The following is a 17,760-nucleotide window of genomic DNA, read 5'->3' on the forward strand; positions in this document are numbered from 1 at the left end:
GGTGTGCGCTTCGCACTGCAGCATTCATTTCAAACCTGCCACTGCAGCCCTTTTCATTTTGACCATCAGCCCGCCGAAAAATATCTGCCGAAGTATCTAACTCCGATACGCCGTCCCTGTGACTCATTTTCCTCTCGCTATATTTTTGGAATGCTTATGACACACACCTGTGAAATTCTCACCTGTAGGGACATATGGGAAGCTGTGTGTATGTGTGTCTGATACGACAGCTAGCAGGCCTGTGCCACACTCAACCCGATACGAACGAGGCTGCGGTAACTCTAGACCTTGCCTCAAGTCACCAACAGTGAAGTAAAAAATGACTGCAACGTCCACAACAGGAAATGCTCAATTATGCAACATGCTTAGTGCGATAAATCGGGGAAAAAAGAGATTAAAAGCCACAGGTGGTAAAGAAGTTTGAACAGAATTATTGCAAATGCATCAGCCAATCTCCATTGATTTCATATTAAAAAATCTCCACGATTTCTGATATTGCACATTCATTCCCGAAAATGTATAATAAGTTACAATCGGAGAGTTCCGGGGCATATCTGCCTATCCATTTACAACAGTCAACACCTTAAATTGCATTCAGATGTTCTAATAGATATTCGGTTAAGAATATCTGAATACCATTTAGAAGTGGACATTTGGCAAATCCATACAATTTTAAACATCTAATAATAATAATTATGATGATGATAATGACAATAATGATAATAACATGGTGTTTATGAACTGCTCAACCAAACAAATGCGCGTGTGACTCATTGGGTATTTGGAGGAGCATATTGCATGGTTTAACTGCGTCAGCTTGCCAGATTAAAATGTCACACCTCCATTCAAAATCAGTGTGCAGGAATTTAGCAGAGCCAAAAGAAGTGCTGACACATGCAGAATGGGTTATTAGGAGCTGGCAGAGAGATCTGTTATGAGCAGAATAATCATTCTCTAAACATCTCCCCTGTCAGAGCACGCTGGCTTATTCAATCGGTGAATATAAAGCAACGTGCGCTAATGGTTTCTGATAGAAGGCACGTCACTTCTTTTGACTCCTCTTGACGTTTTTCAACAAAGCCGTGGCGTGCGTTCTCAGGCATAACAAACGCACATTATGATGCGTAATATAGGTATTCCCCTATTTACCACGTACTATAATGTTCAACAGTCTGTTTGACTTCCCTAAGTAGGTTTCCCATAGTCTCCATCTCTTTGAGTGTTGAGAGAATGAGTGTCAAACAGGATGACTGCTGCTGACACTGATGTGGGTGTGGCGCGGCATGGCATGTGATTTCAGAAGAACAAGTGCAGAGCAGAGATATTTGTGTTAAAGCCAAAATGAGACGAACACCTACACAGACACACACACACTGACACACACACACACACACACTCACACATACACACACACACACAGACACACACACCCACACAGACACACACACACACACACATACACACACACTGACACACACACACACACACACACACAAACATATACACATACAGAGACACACACATATACACACACCCACACATACACACACATATTCACACACACACACACACACACACACACACTCACACACACACACATACACACACACACACACACACAAATGAAATTAATGAATCAGAAGTGACTAAATGGCCACCATATACTGTATTGTATATTCAGCAAAGTAGCTTGTTGACAGAGAGACAGACAGCGATGGGAAAAAGTCTGCGGAGAGCTGAGCACACCTGATTATTTTTGTCAAGGGGAGTGAGACGTTTGCTTCCACAGAGATTAGCAGCGGGAAGAGAACATTTAAAATTAGCTTCTGCAGCAGGAATGAGAAATTAGTTACCATGGCTCATGTAAACCAATTAACACTCGCTGTAATACAAGACTGATATTAGCATAAATGCGGCTATGCGTAGCGATCCTGTCAATCAATGTAAAGGGCCACTTTGAGAACACGCATAGTAGAAGGATTATCAGGGTGACCTGTAATTTTTTGTAAGAAGGAGAAAAAAAGCAGGGGGGAACTGGGGGGGACAACAAGTTATACAAATTTACTGCAACATTTTGATTTTCTTTTAAATGCATGACAATGCGCTGAGAAAGAATCTCTGCAGAACAGATCACTTGTGAGTCATGACAAACACACAAAGGGCTCCCAGAAATGACCACTTTGTCTTTCAGCGCCTCCTGGTGGAGGGAGGGAGGGAGGGAGAGCGAGCGCGAGAGATGAGGCATCTAGCTGCAACAACTTAAATCTAGGGTAAAGGGAGGACCAAGTCTCGCTGACTTTAACACTTGGGTGATACACATTCCAAACTCTCACACAAGCGTGCACACACACACACACACACACACACACACACACACACACACACACACACACACACACACCTGCAACAGCGAAGACTTTAAAAAAAGACATAATTGATGACAACAAAGAAAAAAACTACGAAATAAAAACATTAAAAAAAAAAAAAAATTCTCAAACCATCCAGCACAACAGCAGAAACAGCCCCTCCCAATCCCAATCCCACATCCTTCCTAATCATAAAATAAGCGTACTCAACCTTGGGCCACGCAAAACCATCCCTCTCAAGATTACAACAGGATCAGTAACCCCAGCGCATAGACCCTGAGTTTATTCCTATGAACAAGGCATATTGTCACTTCGGCCTGTCCAAAACTGAAATTCAGCAAACGACATTTGGCTCAGTGGTCCACAGACTACACAGGACCCATAATTAACATCTCACGGGTTAAACCAACACCCAAACTGTCACAGATTAGTACATGCAACAAAGAACAAAGACAAGAGAGTGGGAGTGGAGTGGGACGAAAGGTAATCGAGAGGACTGGGCGGACGCTCAATTTTAGCCACATAAATAGCTTCTCATGTGACATGCTGATTTGAGTGGTCCTCCAAATGACACGGCTCCCTTGCACCACGTTTTAGTCGCCACTAATGTACCCCAAAACGTTACAGCTGGAAAATATAACTTGTCTGTTGGCTATGTCACTCTTAATTCCATTTTAACAAAATAGATATATACTCCAGAAACTAAATTGCTTTATCATTCATTACGCTTTTGTTGGAATAAGACCTTCCATCGCGCTATTGCACTACTTACACAGAAGGGGGCGGCAGAGGATTATTTGGATTTTGTTAAGCAAAATGAAAAGGGGATCACACAATTCCGCGACTAATATGGGGATAAGTCGGTTTGCCTTTGGGGCAGAAGAAATTAGATCAAAGGAAATCCCTCAAAATATAATATAATTCAGCTTTGTAGGCTATGTATCCATACGTCGCTCTCGAAACATTTGGAAATGGTGCTTTGTCGTGTTTTCTCTCATCGGAAATACCGCGGCGTAATTATGTACATTTCTGTCATTCAATGAACATTTTCTAGGGATCAGAATATCAATAGAGAACCAGGCCTCCGTTCCCTTTTTCACAAGATTGTCTGAAGGTGCACTCCACTGAGACGCCGCTGGATCAGCATCGTAATCACTGAGTCAGTGGTAGTGGTCGCGGTAAATTGCGATTAAAATGTTCTCCGTGGTACAGCGTGTTTCGAAAATCTCCAAATCCTTCTTAACTATCCGTTAATAAAATATCTGAAGCTGGTGGTTTAATCCGTTTTTTGGGGGGCATATCGCATTGATAAGGAAAAACGACAACACAAAGACACTCTTTGTTACCACCAAAGGACCAATACCCAATTGTGCGTTGGTGGTGCAATCGTCTCGCGCGGCCCATCCAATCAGAGCCCACTGGGTGACCAAAGAGGGAGGGGCTTTTTGTGAGATGCTGCATGTAGGCTATTGCTTGGTTCGCTAAAGCGCCGGACAAAAAAGACTGGCTCCCACTGACACCGCTACGCTTTAAGCAGAAAGACATTTCTCCATCTCCGGAGATACTAAGGCAGCTCTACGATACAAAGCAACCTGGACACAGGATGAGATGGTATGCGTTGTTCCAACACTGAACTATGACTGTCGCACCTGCAGAAGGTCTAAATTTATACAGGTGTGTTACCTGTAGCTCCCAACGACGAGAGGTTGGGTTTGCAGTGTCAGGTCTGGACTCTTGGCGGAACGGTTTACACACCGGTTTCTCTCATTTAGCGACTTGTAGATGTTTTAACCAAATGGGAAACAACGGTGATGAGGACAGACATACGCGCGTCTCCGAAACCATACCTCGCCGGGGATTGCAAATGCGTCTTATTTTGAACCTTCTGTCAACCTGAGAAGGTGTATTGTTCAGATCAATCCAAGAGGGACCAGAAAGAGCGTTCAGGCCGTTTCCTGGTCTCTCAGAAAAACGTATACCATTTAAAGAATAAAACAGTTACAGTTTTTGCGCCTGGTTTTCTTAAGGAAGGACTGACGCATAGTAGCTACAGACAATAACGGGGAGGCTGGCAGATCCGCCTGCACTCCTGAACATCGCCGAATTTAGCACGATGGCTGTAGTCCGACTGGAAACAGAGGATCACCAGGAAAACGGCTTTGTGTCATCCGAACCGGCGTTTGCAAGACAGCTTCCACAGATCGACGCCTCGGTTTTGCCATTTCTTGGGGGATTTGGGAAATACCAGAAACAGCTCATTTTGCTGACGTGGATCCCGGCTTTATTTATTGGATTTAGCCAGTTCTCTGATTATTTTCTACTAGCTCAGCCAAATAGCACATGCATGCACCCGACTGTCAACCTGGGGAATTGGACGGGAAGTTCTTTATCGCTAAATGCTACAAATGGAAGCACACCTGTTCCGTATTTTTACAGCAATGACACTCAGGGTGAAACCAATACAAGCCTTTGCATGTGCAAAGAATGGAATTTCGAACTGCAAACGGGACTAAAAGAAAATGTCGTTACCAAGGTAAGGTCCGTAGGAGGTAAATATATGTATTTAGAACCACGCAGTTGTCGCACCGACGTAGGCTACATGTATAATTATAATATTTGCTCGATAGAAAGGTCGTGTCTGCTGCTGTGTGTGGTTAGGACGGGATATGCCCTGCACCATTGACAGCGACGCACGCTGAACATAGCTACTGTAATGGTGTTAGCCGCCCCTTCACGTGGTACGCGGGCGACGGGCATGGATTGTTTTTGTTTTTTTTAAATGCTTCGGCTTAACATAGATGCTGCTCGGGCTTCACTAAACCGTCATCTTCTGGCACACGTCTCTCGCGTGGGCAGTCTGTGTTATGTTATGATGGTAATACCAAGAGCTCAATATATGGATTAAGAGGTATTTAGTATAATAGCTTATTCATAGACGGCCATAACGACACAACATATTAGTGCCGTTATGCTTTTAGTTAAATCGGGTGCCAAGAATTTGATATGTCAAAAGTGGATCACGGCTAGGTAGCAAATTATTTTGCTGACTTTGATAATATGTGAGCCATTGGACCAGGTAACGCACAGGCGCAAGGTACCTACAGCAATGTTATGCATGGAGGTGTCACCTGCTTCCCCCGTGCAGTTGAAGGAAAGTGGTTTTCCTGAAAAGCCCAGTCTAGCCGAAGGAACGCCGTGCTGCCACACTGCCCATATTTACCAAAAGATTTGCATAAAAGCTGGCTTTGTTTTTGGAGAAACACGAATATTGTATGCAACAATCACACGCGGGTTTCTTTTCCATATTGGTATGCGTCTGTGGTGGAAATAAACTTCTCTCTTGACTTGGTGTAACATTTTGCAGTTACCGAGATCTCTCGCTCGGGAAAAGTAATACCATGATGCCCTGCAATGGAAGTGCTGATATAGACGGTGAATAGAACAACTGTTGACAGCCCTGTCATTCAGGGGAGGGTCCCAAGTGCTGGTCTCTAAAGGTAAACTGAGTCAGTGCTTCAAAATTCTGAGGCCGTGCTAGTGCCTCAATATTCTGAGACTGGTCTCTATGGTTACACTGGGTATGTGCCTCAACATTCTGAGGCCATGCTAGTGCCTCAATATTCTGAGACTGGTCTCTATGGTTACACTGGGTATGTGCCTCAACATTCTGAGGCCATGCTAGTGCCTCAATATTCTGAGACTGGTCTCTATGGTTACACTGGGTATGTGCCTCACCATTCTGAGGCTATAGTGCCTCAATATTCTGAGACTGGTCTCTATGGTTACACTGAGTAAGTTTTAGCAAAGTTAAGTTTAGTAAAGTTAATACACATCATCCATAAATCTGCAGTCTAGAGGGGTAAAAACACATTTTGCCGCAAGTTTTAGTTTTCCAAGGTAAGAAATTAAACCGTAGAAACCTTTGCATGCCTTTCAGATATTTAGTGTATCACACTGCTTTTGTGAGAGCAGCTCATGCCGTTGATTTCTGCCCTTTTGAATGAATTTGGCTGCAACTGCGCTGACGTAAAATGTGCCAGGGACCGATATTCTTTGATTCCCCTTCCACTGTCCAGAAATGGAAAGCTATGTTAATGAATTGCAGCGATAATTTTTTATGATTTCTTGACCTGATTGTGGCTTTTCCATCTTCTCCAAATGAGCCTCATGTTTCATAACATACTGGATTATGGTTCAACATGATCGGATTTCCTTCTCAGTACTGAGAAGAGGAAGCTCATTCATTTAATTCAATAGCTGCAGGAATTATGGTCTTCTCCTGATCTCAGTGCCAGGTCAACATTTAATTACTATTATTATTATTACTACCCATTGTTATTATAACACTGTAATTATGCCATTTATAGTGGTCATTAACTGCTTCAATAACATATGGCCTTGGGAAAACTGCCCTAAAGTGGTTTTTATTTCCATATATATTTTTAAATGTTACATCACAATATTTCACCCACCTTAGACTTCTGATAACTTGATTTAGTTTTGTGAAGGGACATTTCTGCTGTTGCCCTTAGCACATCTCTTGGTGACATAAATACCCATTTTTTGTTCTCTGTAAATGGAACTGAATTGCCTCCCCCTTTCATGCTGTGAAGTGAACTCAATTGGACCTCTCATCAGATCCTTATTGGACAGGTGGTGAACACTGGGACAAACGGAACCAGTTTAAACCAGTTTAAACCGGCCATCCATCTTCCGTGCTACAGCCTCTTACATTCTCAGTGTGGGGCAGCAATAATAATAATAATAATCACAACTTTATTAGGTATTCATTAGTCTTATATTTAGTATAGTGTACTTATTGGTATTGAGGTGTTGTGTGTTCAGAGATGCGCTTGTGCATGCTGTCATTGCTGCGTGTGCTAATGTGAGTTACTGTCACCTTCCTGTCAGCTTTGACCAGTCTGGCCCTTCTCCTCTGACCTCTCTCATTGACGAAGCATTTTTGTCCACAGAACTGCTGCTCTCTGGATGTATTTGTTTTTCGCACCGTTTCTCTGTAAATTCCAGAGACTGGTTTCCGTGACAATCCCAAGAGATCAGCAGTTTCCGAGATACTCGAACCGCCCCATCTGGCACCGACCTCGTTCCGTGGTCTGAACAACAACTGAATCTCTCGACCATGTCTGCATGCTGTCATGCATTGAGTTGCTGCCACATGATTGGGTGATTAGATACTATTTGCATTATGGAGTTAGTATGCAGATGTACCTAATAAAGTGGTCAGTTAGTGTGGACCACCCTCCTGACGCACTGTATAACCCGACTGTTGTCTCTGAGAGGAGAGTCGTGTTTGTCTTTTTGTAGAGGACATCCTTATACAGGGGCGAAAGGCTCCTGGTGTTTTGCCACAACGTCTGTTTGTGCTGAAGGGTGTGCGCGTGTTTGCGAAGGCATTTCAGGTTGTCTCTCACCGAAGGGCTAGAACAGCACAGTCACCAGCGCTGGGGCCACGGTTGAGGACACGGAACCTTTCCAGGTTCCTCGCGCAAACAGCATTCTGTTCCCACACGCCTGTGCACAAACATCAAATTATCTTCTGCTTAAGCAAATACATCCCTGCTTATTTCCTGGCATTTACTGAGTGTGTAATGGGCACTTGCATTAGAGTGAATAGCGTTGTTTTTTTAGCTTAGGCTCTGGTGTTGGCTCTCTGTTGTCTTCTCGTCCTTGCGTGGGCAATGCTCCTTTGTGTTTTCACAGTGAATTCCAGTTTAAAAAAAAGAAAAAAGCCAAAAAGGTTCTTTTTTTTCCTCCCTCTTCTTTCCACGTTTGAGTGACAGGTACTTAGCAGCGTATCAGCAGGGTAGACCTTGGATAACTCCCTTGCGTGTGGAGACTGATGGGCTCTGTTTGCACAGGAGCGGTCCTTTGGTTTCCGCTGTGCGTTGTGCGGACGTTTTTTCGCGGGCTGTTTGCTTTTCTTTGGCCCGAAGGCCGGATCATGCGGCGGAGAGTGGAAACGGATGTGGGAGGGTGGCTTTGGGCCTTAAGGTGTGACGCATGTGGCCTGCGTTCATCAGTGCGGGGTCCCCGCTCCGGGTTTGACGGACGGTGATCGGAGAGATCACCTTCAGTTACCCCTTTGCTCCTCGGTATTGTCAAAGTAATATGCTTGATGTTTTTGACCTCGATAGGTTATTTCCTGAGAGTGACTCACGAGACCATTTATACTCGAGGTCCTCAAGGTCAGCAGCACTGCTGGTTTTCCCCTCTGCCTGATTGGCTATAGGCCAAAAATGGTGCTAATTGGCTGAAGTTGCCTGGTACGTCAGGTCTAAACCGGTCCCTTATTGGAGCAGAAGAATGAAATGAATGAATGAAATCCTGTATGAAGTATTCGACCGAATACTGAGTTGAACACAGATAGATTCCTACTTAATGTAAAGAAATGCTTAGAAAAAAACAAAACAGGCCTTTTTATAGAAGATAATTAGCAGAGCGTCTCTCTGTGTGCTTTACAGAAGCATCACATAATACACTTTCCCTCCATTGTTGTAATTAATTTCAGCCCAGTGTTAAGTTGTACTGACATTAAGGATGCTGGTGTTTTAACTGCCTTTTAGCTTCTATTATGGTCTCTGACTCCCTTGGTGATCCTTGTGGATTCTATCCAGTGTGTTCAGGCTGTTCAAGCTATTCAGCTATATCAGCCCACTGATTTCTTTCCCCTGAAATGTTCACAACTCTGCTCTGACTGCCAATTTGCCAAATTCATATTAAAACGCTGCGGTATGAGCTTGCAAATTAAAATCAGAAATATCCCTTGATATTCGCCAAATTCACATCATAACATTGTGATTTGAGTTTGCAAATGAAAATACCATAAATAGGACCTGCTAAAGGCAGCCGAATAGCTGTCTGGTTGGAACAGAAACAGTGGTTAGCCTTGCAGCCGCACAGAAACATGATTAAGGTGCACGTTCCGCTGGGAGTTCAACCTACTCGCTGTGACACTTTGTCCTTAGCGTCTGGTAAGCAATTTATGTCAGTATTAAAGGATTTTCTATTCTTCCACGGCACTTTTCATTAATATCCATGATCAGCAGGCTCCCCGTGATGCTTTGAGGGCAAAGTGTCGCAGTGTTTACACAGAATTAGCCTCACGGTAAATTGCATTTCAATCCACTGCTCACTCACCCTCTGACTGACTGTCTTGCTTGCCTGCTGGCAGACTCACTGAACAGCCCCCATGATAAAGATATTTAACCACTGAATGGAAATGTTAAAAAACCAGCCCTGGGTCAAATATGTAGTTGTTTTGGATTCAAATATTTTTTTGCTTGTCAGTTGTATTAGAACCTATGAAATACTCTCAAAAAAGTCCAAACCCCACCTTCTGGGCCTCTTGGCTGGCTCGACTGCTCCAGGCAATTGATCACAGGAAAGTATTTGAATCCAAGACAAGTAGATTTTTCACCCCGGTCTGAAAAACCCGCCCAGTTAGGTGGAGTAACTGGGTTTGCATTCCTCCTACAGAAAACTCTTTTGTCATACAGAAGGTGATGGCAGTCATTAGGCTCTTGTTTACGTGCTGAAATATTGATGTGATAAATGAGAAGCGACAAGGCTTGCTGCTGTAGTGTCCTTGCCCTCCAGGAGAGACGCACAGCTAAGGAGATTCTGCTAGTCGGGCCTAGCTGCCATGCATGCGTTCAGTGACCGGAATGAATAAAAATGGGCTTAATGAACAGGAGATGGTGGGGTGGGGAGGGGGGGGGGGTTCAATTTAAAACAACATACAGTCAGGTCGGCCATGTACAGCAAGAAAATCAACCTTAACAAGAGCACTATTTCAACAGGCATCCTGCTCCTAAACGGAGCGCTCGGATCGAACAGTCATCGCACACACTCCTTCCTGTTCCACTGCTGTGTGTGCGGTTTTGGTCTTCGCCCCCCCCCCCCCCCCCCGTCTCCTTGTTGCTGCCGTTGATTCTTGTCTTTGCCTGTATTTTCATGCTGAAGTTCCAGTGAACTGCGTGAGCTACGGGCAAGCTACCTCTCAGTGAAAAACCCGAGTCTAATCACGTTGCCACAATACTCCGCAGTAATGAGATTTAGATGCTTTGTTGTGTTGTTTTACAGTGCAAACTGTAGGGCATTTTACATAAGAGTGCCTTTCTGCAGACCCCCAAAAGTAAACGGACTGTGTTTACCGTGTTGACACAGGGTCAGCAAGCCTTGATGAAAAGACAGCGCTCGTTAATACAGGACTATTGCTCCCATCATTGTGCTGCCTCTGCGCAATTCTGCCACCTCAGTGGGATGCTCCCAGAACTGATGAGTTGAAATAGCTCTGTATAAACCATGGGTTTTCCACATACAGTGTTTGGTGTCTTTAGATAGTTAATGATGTGGGAAATAGTTTGGTTTCATTGGTTGTGTAGTACACTGGTTGCTGAATAAAGATCTTGTAGGAATAAACCACAGGTAATGCAAGTTACCTGTGAGTCAGCATCCAGCTGTAATACAAAGGTTAACCAGGTTTGTTGGACATACAGAGATAACATCAGCAGGACCATTGTTACCGCCATCTTGTGACTCTTTTACTTCTTGTAAAAGTGGCTCTTGTACTTCTTGTGTTCGGTTAATTGTACTTGTGCAGTAGATGCATTCTGTCTTCTCACATTTGAGTCATCGTATAACAAGCTGGAGAGGATTCAGTAAAAACCTGTTTAATCTATCTCTAACTATATGTATATTCTGGCCAAAAAAACAAAACAATGCAAAAATCATCATGGCAACTTTCCAAGTTTGATTTATTATTTTTAGACACTTTTTGTTTTATTCCAATGTTTATTTAGTTTTTAGAATCATTAACAAACTGGCCACACCAACACTCACCAAGGATTTCGTGCACTTGGCTCAGATACAGTAACACAAACATTATAGATCCTCAGCCGGAGGAAATTGTATAACTCCATATCATCAGACTGAATTAGATAAAGCTGCTTTCTCCTGCAACGCTGTCACTCAGTGGAACACACTCCCCAGGGACATGAAGACGTACACCAGTTTTAGCATTCTGCCACACAGCTAGAGCTTGGATAAAAGCACATCACCGCTGCCAACATTAGAATATGTATGTTCAAATATATCAGTTTCTTCCTATTTTATTGTTAAATAGATTTTTTCTTTGCATTAATGGCATTTGGCTGACGCTCTTATGCAGAGCGATATACAGTTGATTAGACTAAGCAGGAGACGAGAGCAACGCGGAGTTAAGGGCCTTGCTCAAGGGCCCAGCGGCTGTGCGGATCTTATTGTGGCTACACCGGGGATCGGACCACCGACCTGGCGGGCCCTAGTCATTTACCTTAACCACTACACTACAGGCCGCCCCTTACTTTTATATTTCATATGGACAAGGACGTATACATGGAGGCAGCCTGTAGCATAGTGATTACGGTACATGACTGGGAGACGCAAGGTCGTTGGTTCTAATCCCGGTGTAGCCACAATAAGATCCGCGCAGCCGTTGGGCCCTTGAGCAAGGCCCTTAACCCTGCATTGCTCCAGGGGAGGATTGTCTCCTGCTTAGTCTAATCAACTGTACGTCGCTCCGGATAAGCGCGTCTGCCAAATGCCATTAATGTACAATGTAATGTAATCTATATGTAGTGTAGATACTGATAGATTGTTGTGCATTGCGTTATGACTAGGGCCGCCAGTCTCCCCTTGTTTTCTCCTCTGTCGGCTAATGGTAGCGACGGCCTCTTTGTCATGCCCCTTCCCAGCCAATTATCCCATTTGCACCACCTCAATAAAGTAATTGGCAGTAATTAAGCGCAGATGATGATTAAAAGCCGTGTTTACAAATGTCACCGAGGTGTTACCTTCAATTTGATTACGCACTGCTGTGGACATGCTGCAGTGTTTTTAAAGGCTGCACAGGGACATTATAGGTTTTTGTTAGAAGCGGTGATGAATGGCCCCGTAAAGAATTGACAGTGGTTATATTACATTTAACCGTCATTAAGAAAACGTATTTGACAATCTCATCAACTCTTCAATCAAGACTTTAAGCTGAATCAGGTGTCTTAAAACAAAAACAAATAGGATTGGACACCCCTGTTTTATTTGGACAAATTGTTATTTTTACTGCAGTGATCTTCATTCCTGGTCCTGGAAAGCAACAGCGTCTGCTTGTTTCTTCTTTAAGCTCAGTGACTGATGCAGACCCACGTAACTCGGTGACCTGAGGTAACTGTGTAGTCAACTGCTTTAACTAACTAATCGCTGTGCTGTGCTACTCTGAGTAGTTCTGAGTAACAATGAAAGACCCTGCGGCTCTCCAGGACCAGGAATGAGGACTACTGGCTTTTCATAGCATTTGAAACTTCCATCCATGTTCACTTGCCTTCCTGACTCTCCCCATATTTGATCAACTAATTGTTTTTATAAATGTGTCTCAATTAGTCAGTTGGCAGTTGGAGTGCCTATGGGGACCCCTGGAGGATAACCGTTGAAATACAAGCTTACATCCCTGTGGGTCACATGGTGGCCCTAGTTACGCCCTGCCAAGGAAATGAGCTGGAGCGATGCATCATATTTCACATTGTGAAATATGTATATGAACAATGACATGTGAAATGAATGGAATAAATAAAATAAACGGGCGGGGGCTAAAATGAAAAAGGCTGGGAGTCCCCTGTGTGTGTTGGCAGGGTGATATGGGCTCCAGGAAACAGGCGAGCTTGTGACTATTGTCCCCTGTGACCGCGTGGCGGAATGAGAAATGTGCAAACACAGTGAATAGCGTGCTTTTTAAAGGAACTATTTCTGCCCGGTAATGGCTTTTCACAAACACGCGTCTTATACAAGCACAATAGGGAACTGAGCATATATACAGTATATATATGTGTGTGTGTGTGTGTGTGTGCAATCTTGTGTGTGTTTGCCAATATGTGTGCAAGTTCACCTGAAAAACTTAAACCTCTGCAAACCTCAGTTTAGTCCATTGAACTGAATGGGCATGTGATTAAACTGATATACGCGGGACCAGAACTCAACCGTTACATCATCAGAAAGGCCTTAATGGAGGGAAAAGCACGTCTGTTTATCTGAGGCGTGGTTGGCCCGATAGGCTGAGGAATACCAGTGCTGTTCATGTGTAAAGGTCACAGCGTGCAGGGACATGGGCGCATGTGCTTCAGACCCTGGCCCTGATTGCAGCCCATTGTGATGAAGGCCTCTGAGGACCCGCAGATCCACAACGCAGCGGCCACGTCTGAGACACGCAGCTGCTCGCGGAGATGAAAAGGCCCTAATCTCTGCTCTGCGTCCTGCTGGGCGGAGATGTTCTGGCCCCCGGTTATCGCCGCCAGCTCCCCCGTGTGTAACGGAACGGCCCGCGTCAGCTCCTCCTTAAACGGACGCAATTAAGACGCAAAAAACCCTCCGTGGCATAAGCGCTCCTCCAGGAGGAGATGGCGGCCTTCTCCTGCAGATCGGTGGGCGGGCCGCTGTGCTGCGTGATTGTCCGCCTGCAGACGTCGCACAGACCCCGGGAACGCCACGGAGTGTGTCGGAGCTCCCGCCGGCCTTCGCTCGCCGACCAATCCGCTGCCTGGGATCGGGCCCGAGGCGCTGGGCTCAGGCTCGGAAAAAAAGCGGCAAGCGAGATGATACACGCGCGCGTGGATGTGGGAAATCTGGCTGCTCCCAGGGACCGCGTTCCTAAACGGTCCAGTCCCAGTTAGAGTGGCGGTAATTGGTGTGACCGTGCCTTCATTTACCGCGAAAACCCCCTCATCCATTTCCCCGATAGGCCTTGCAGACATAACAGCCTGTCAGACGCAACAGCTAGTCAGCCTCGACAGCTGGGCTCAACAGCTAAGTGCAACAGCCAGTCAGCCTCAACAGCCAGTCAGTTTCAACCGCTGGACTCAACAGCCAAGCACAACAGCCGGTCAGCCTCAACCGCTGGACTCAACAGCCAAGCGCAACAGCCAGTCAGCCTCAACAGCCAGTCAGTTTCAACCGCTGGACTCAACAGCCAAGCGCAACAGCCAGTCTGAAGAGTTGGACTCAACAGCCAAGTGCAAGAGCCAGTCAATCTCAACAGCCAGTCAGTCTCAACAGCCCCATTCAGAGCCAACGCTCCAGTTCTCTGAGTCCTCACTCCAAGCCTACAGCTTTAGACGTAGCTCTATCTGGCGGTCTCTATCATGCCATTTTCCTCTCTTCCTCTCTCTATTCCTCTTTTATCCCTCTCTATTTATCTCTCTCTGTCTATCCCTCTCCCTCCCTCCTTCTGTCCCTCTCTCCTCTCGATTCAGTTTCAATTCAGTAAGCTTAATTGGCATGGAATATGCACAGTGAACTTTGCCAAAGCATTACATAAATTCAAATAGAAGAGAACTGAAAGCATTTAGTTACTAACTGATTATAATATTTGCAAGTTGTGCAGTGGTTATAATTATTGCTGGGTGGTTGCTCACTCTCTCTGTATCCTTCCCTCCCTCTCTCTCATTTAATTTCTGTCTCTCCCGCTCTCTTTCTCTCTCTCTCACACACACACACACACTCTCCATCTCCTCTCTCACACACACACGCTCTCCTTCTCTCCTTCTCTCTCTCACACACACTCTCTCTCTCTCACACTCATTCTCTATCTCCGACACTCTCTCTCTCTCACACACACACACTCTCTCTCTCACACACACATTCTCTATCTCCGACACACTCTCTCTCACACACATTCTCTATCTCCAACACTCTCTCTCACACACACTCTCTCTCACACACACACTCTCTCTCACACACTCTCTCTCACACACACACTCTCTCACAAACACACTCTCTCACACACACACTCTCTCTCACACACATACTCTCTCTCTCTCTCACACACACACACACTCTCTCTCTCACACACACACACCACTCTCTCTCTCACACACGCACACACACTCTCTCTCGCTCACCCCCCCCCCCCCCCCCCCCCTTAAGCAGGGACAGTAAATAAGAGTGACGCACAGCTCTCTGCCCCTGAGACTGAAATAGCAGGAGGTGCTCTGTGGAGGACTGCCAATCCCAGCATCCCCTCAGCCGTCACTGATTGGCCGGGGCACCACCTGGTCATTCTGACCGGGGACCCTGAGTTTTATTGCACTGAATGCAGGCAGCCAGCCATAGGGACCATTAGACGCTCCATTGTTTAAAAGTTAAGCAGGGCAGCCAAAGACTGTGCAGACTCCATTCTACGCCACTGCGGGCGTAGTCAGTCCGCTGTCGGCTAATTAAGGTGATTAATATTTAATACTTCACGCTGCCACACCCTCTTAGTCTTGGTTGACCACTTGGGTCGTTTTGGGGTCTTGCATTCCTCTCACAAACGCCCTGATCTTCATCATTATAATCCTGAAAAAACTATTGTTTAATACTTTTAAAACTTTGTAGTTGAAGGAAGCATTTAAAAAAAAAAAATTATGATGGCGGAACTGTATGTCAACTGAAATTGTAAATATGCGTGAAGTAATTTGATTTAATGGAGAAAGCTTTGAACTTTTCATTAGTAGTTTCACTTTCGTGATGTAGACCCCTTCTGTTTCGCCCCTTTAATCAAGTTAAAAGGCCCGCTCCTTCTTTTTATGCAGCACTTACCGAATCACTTGGGGGTTTAAGGGTTTATTCAGTTGGAGCGTATCCTAAACTTCTTTTTTTGTTGTAGTGCTTTGGCCCCCTGGTGAGTTTGATAATGGAACGCAGTCGATATATAAAAGCGGGGTTTGGTCTGCCGCTGTGCGTTCAGACCAGGCCGTCTCTGTTGTCAGAGAGTTCTGGAAGCTTCCGGCGGGTTCTGTCCAAAGCCAGGTGAGGATTTTCTCCTCTCTTTGTTTTAATGCCCCTCCCACAAGCAGGGTGCAGTTTCGATAACAGCAGAGGCCAAAGTCTCTGTTGCCAGAAGGTTCTGGAAGCTTGCGGTGGATTCTGTTCAAAGCCAGATGACACCTTTCTGATGTCCTTCTGCACTAGTTCTAATGCTTCTCCAATCTTAAAGCAGGGTACAATTTTTATCTGGAAGGTTCACCACGACAGCCGTCCCTTTTCCCTTTTGTACTGATGGTCAGTCTGTCTGTCTGTCTGCCTGTCTGTCTGTCCCTGAGGACAGACTTCGCAACCATTATATTGGAGGGTATTTTTGCACATGTCGGTTTTGCCGTATAGATATTCCAGCACGTTTTTATACATGTCAATGTATTTTGTGTTTTATTGTTTTACCGTTCTCATTGATTGAAATGTTTTTTTCTTTTATTAGGTTTGTATTGATTGATTCCGTCTATTGATTGTTTCGTTATTTTATTGCTTATCGTCTTTTGCATTGTTTGTTGCCGGTTTCACGCATTTAGCTTCTCGAAAACAAAAGTGAAGCCGGACAGAACGGCCTGTTTCCGTCTTCGCATTCGTACATCCGTTCTCTGTTCTTATTCCGCCCGGTGTGCTCCTTTCCCGCCCCTCGTAGTTCCTCCTCACTCCGACGTTCTGCCGTTTGTTCCGACAGCTGGGAGCCCAGCAAGGATCCGGGCTGCTTCAGACACTGCAGTCAGCTGGACAGACCCTAATAATATCCCTTCTGTTATCGGGACATTTTATCATGCCTTTCATGTTTGGGCTCAAGTTGACCCCCCACAGTTTAAACGGACACAAAAGTATCGCACTAGATAAATGCTGACACGTTGTGTGTGGCCTTCTAAATTTTATCCCTAAATGTTACATTTGTAAACTTTTTTAAGTGCACGGCTGATTGACAGTTTGAAACCCATATGGGAAAGTGCCGCCAGAATCACCCACGAAAATCAGATTTAAAAAATGTAAATAAGGTTGTACATTTTCTTATGTTTTATACACCACCAGAGCCTGGGGTGAAAATGGACCCAATTCCATGGCTGGTACAGGACTTTTGTTCAATCCCACCAAATTCAGAAAAGTCATGTAGTATTAAGATGAAAAAACAAGGTTAACTGGTTTTAAGAGATGTCAAATACTGAACGGGGTCAGAGCAACCTATAAGGGTGGGTAGGTCTTAAAGGCTCATTTGGTCTTAGAGTAAGGTTTTAATAGAGGACAAATATTTGGACTGTACTGTATAAGCCTGGGTATACTCGAGAGCTCACAAATATAGCTCTTAATCGACCGTTATTTAACCAAGCTATTTCATTATTTGCGTGCGGTGACTGGAGTTCCTGTAATAGAGACCAAACAATTCCGGAAGCGTATTTGAAAGGGAAATTTATTTTAATCTACTGACAGCCACATACGTGACTCATTCTCCGTTCCTGAAGCGCGGAGCAGAATCCCTCGTTGGACACTGCGCCGCTGCGCGATTCGGCAGAACGACACGGGCGGGTGAGAAATAAAAGCCCACGCCGGC

The 17,760-nt window shown here is 44.9% G+C and overlaps 1 protein-coding gene across 4 annotated transcripts in view; it reads left to right on the forward strand.

Moving 5' to 3' along the window:
- Nucleotides 1-3,884: 3,884 nt before the first annotated feature.
- Nucleotides 3,885-17,760, forward strand: part of LOC133127731 (solute carrier family 22 member 23) — a 60,795-nt gene continuing 46,919 nt past the window's right edge. For 3 of the 4 annotated variants that reach the window (XM_061240839.1, XM_061240840.1, XM_061240841.1), the window contains exon 1: nucleotides 3,885-4,899. In XM_061240839.1, the coding sequence (XP_061096823.1) occupies nucleotides 4,480-4,899 (420 nt within the window). In that variant the 5' untranslated portion in view covers nucleotides 3,885-4,479. Of the gene's footprint in view, nucleotides 4,900-17,675; nucleotides 17,736-17,760 lie in introns of those variants that run through there. The other variant, XM_061240842.1, reaches the window with a different exon arrangement.

This window comes from Conger conger, chromosome 4, assembly GCF_963514075.1.
Source record: "Conger conger chromosome 4, fConCon1.1, whole genome shotgun sequence".
NCBI lineage: Eukaryota > Metazoa > Chordata > Actinopteri > Anguilliformes > Congridae > Conger > Conger conger.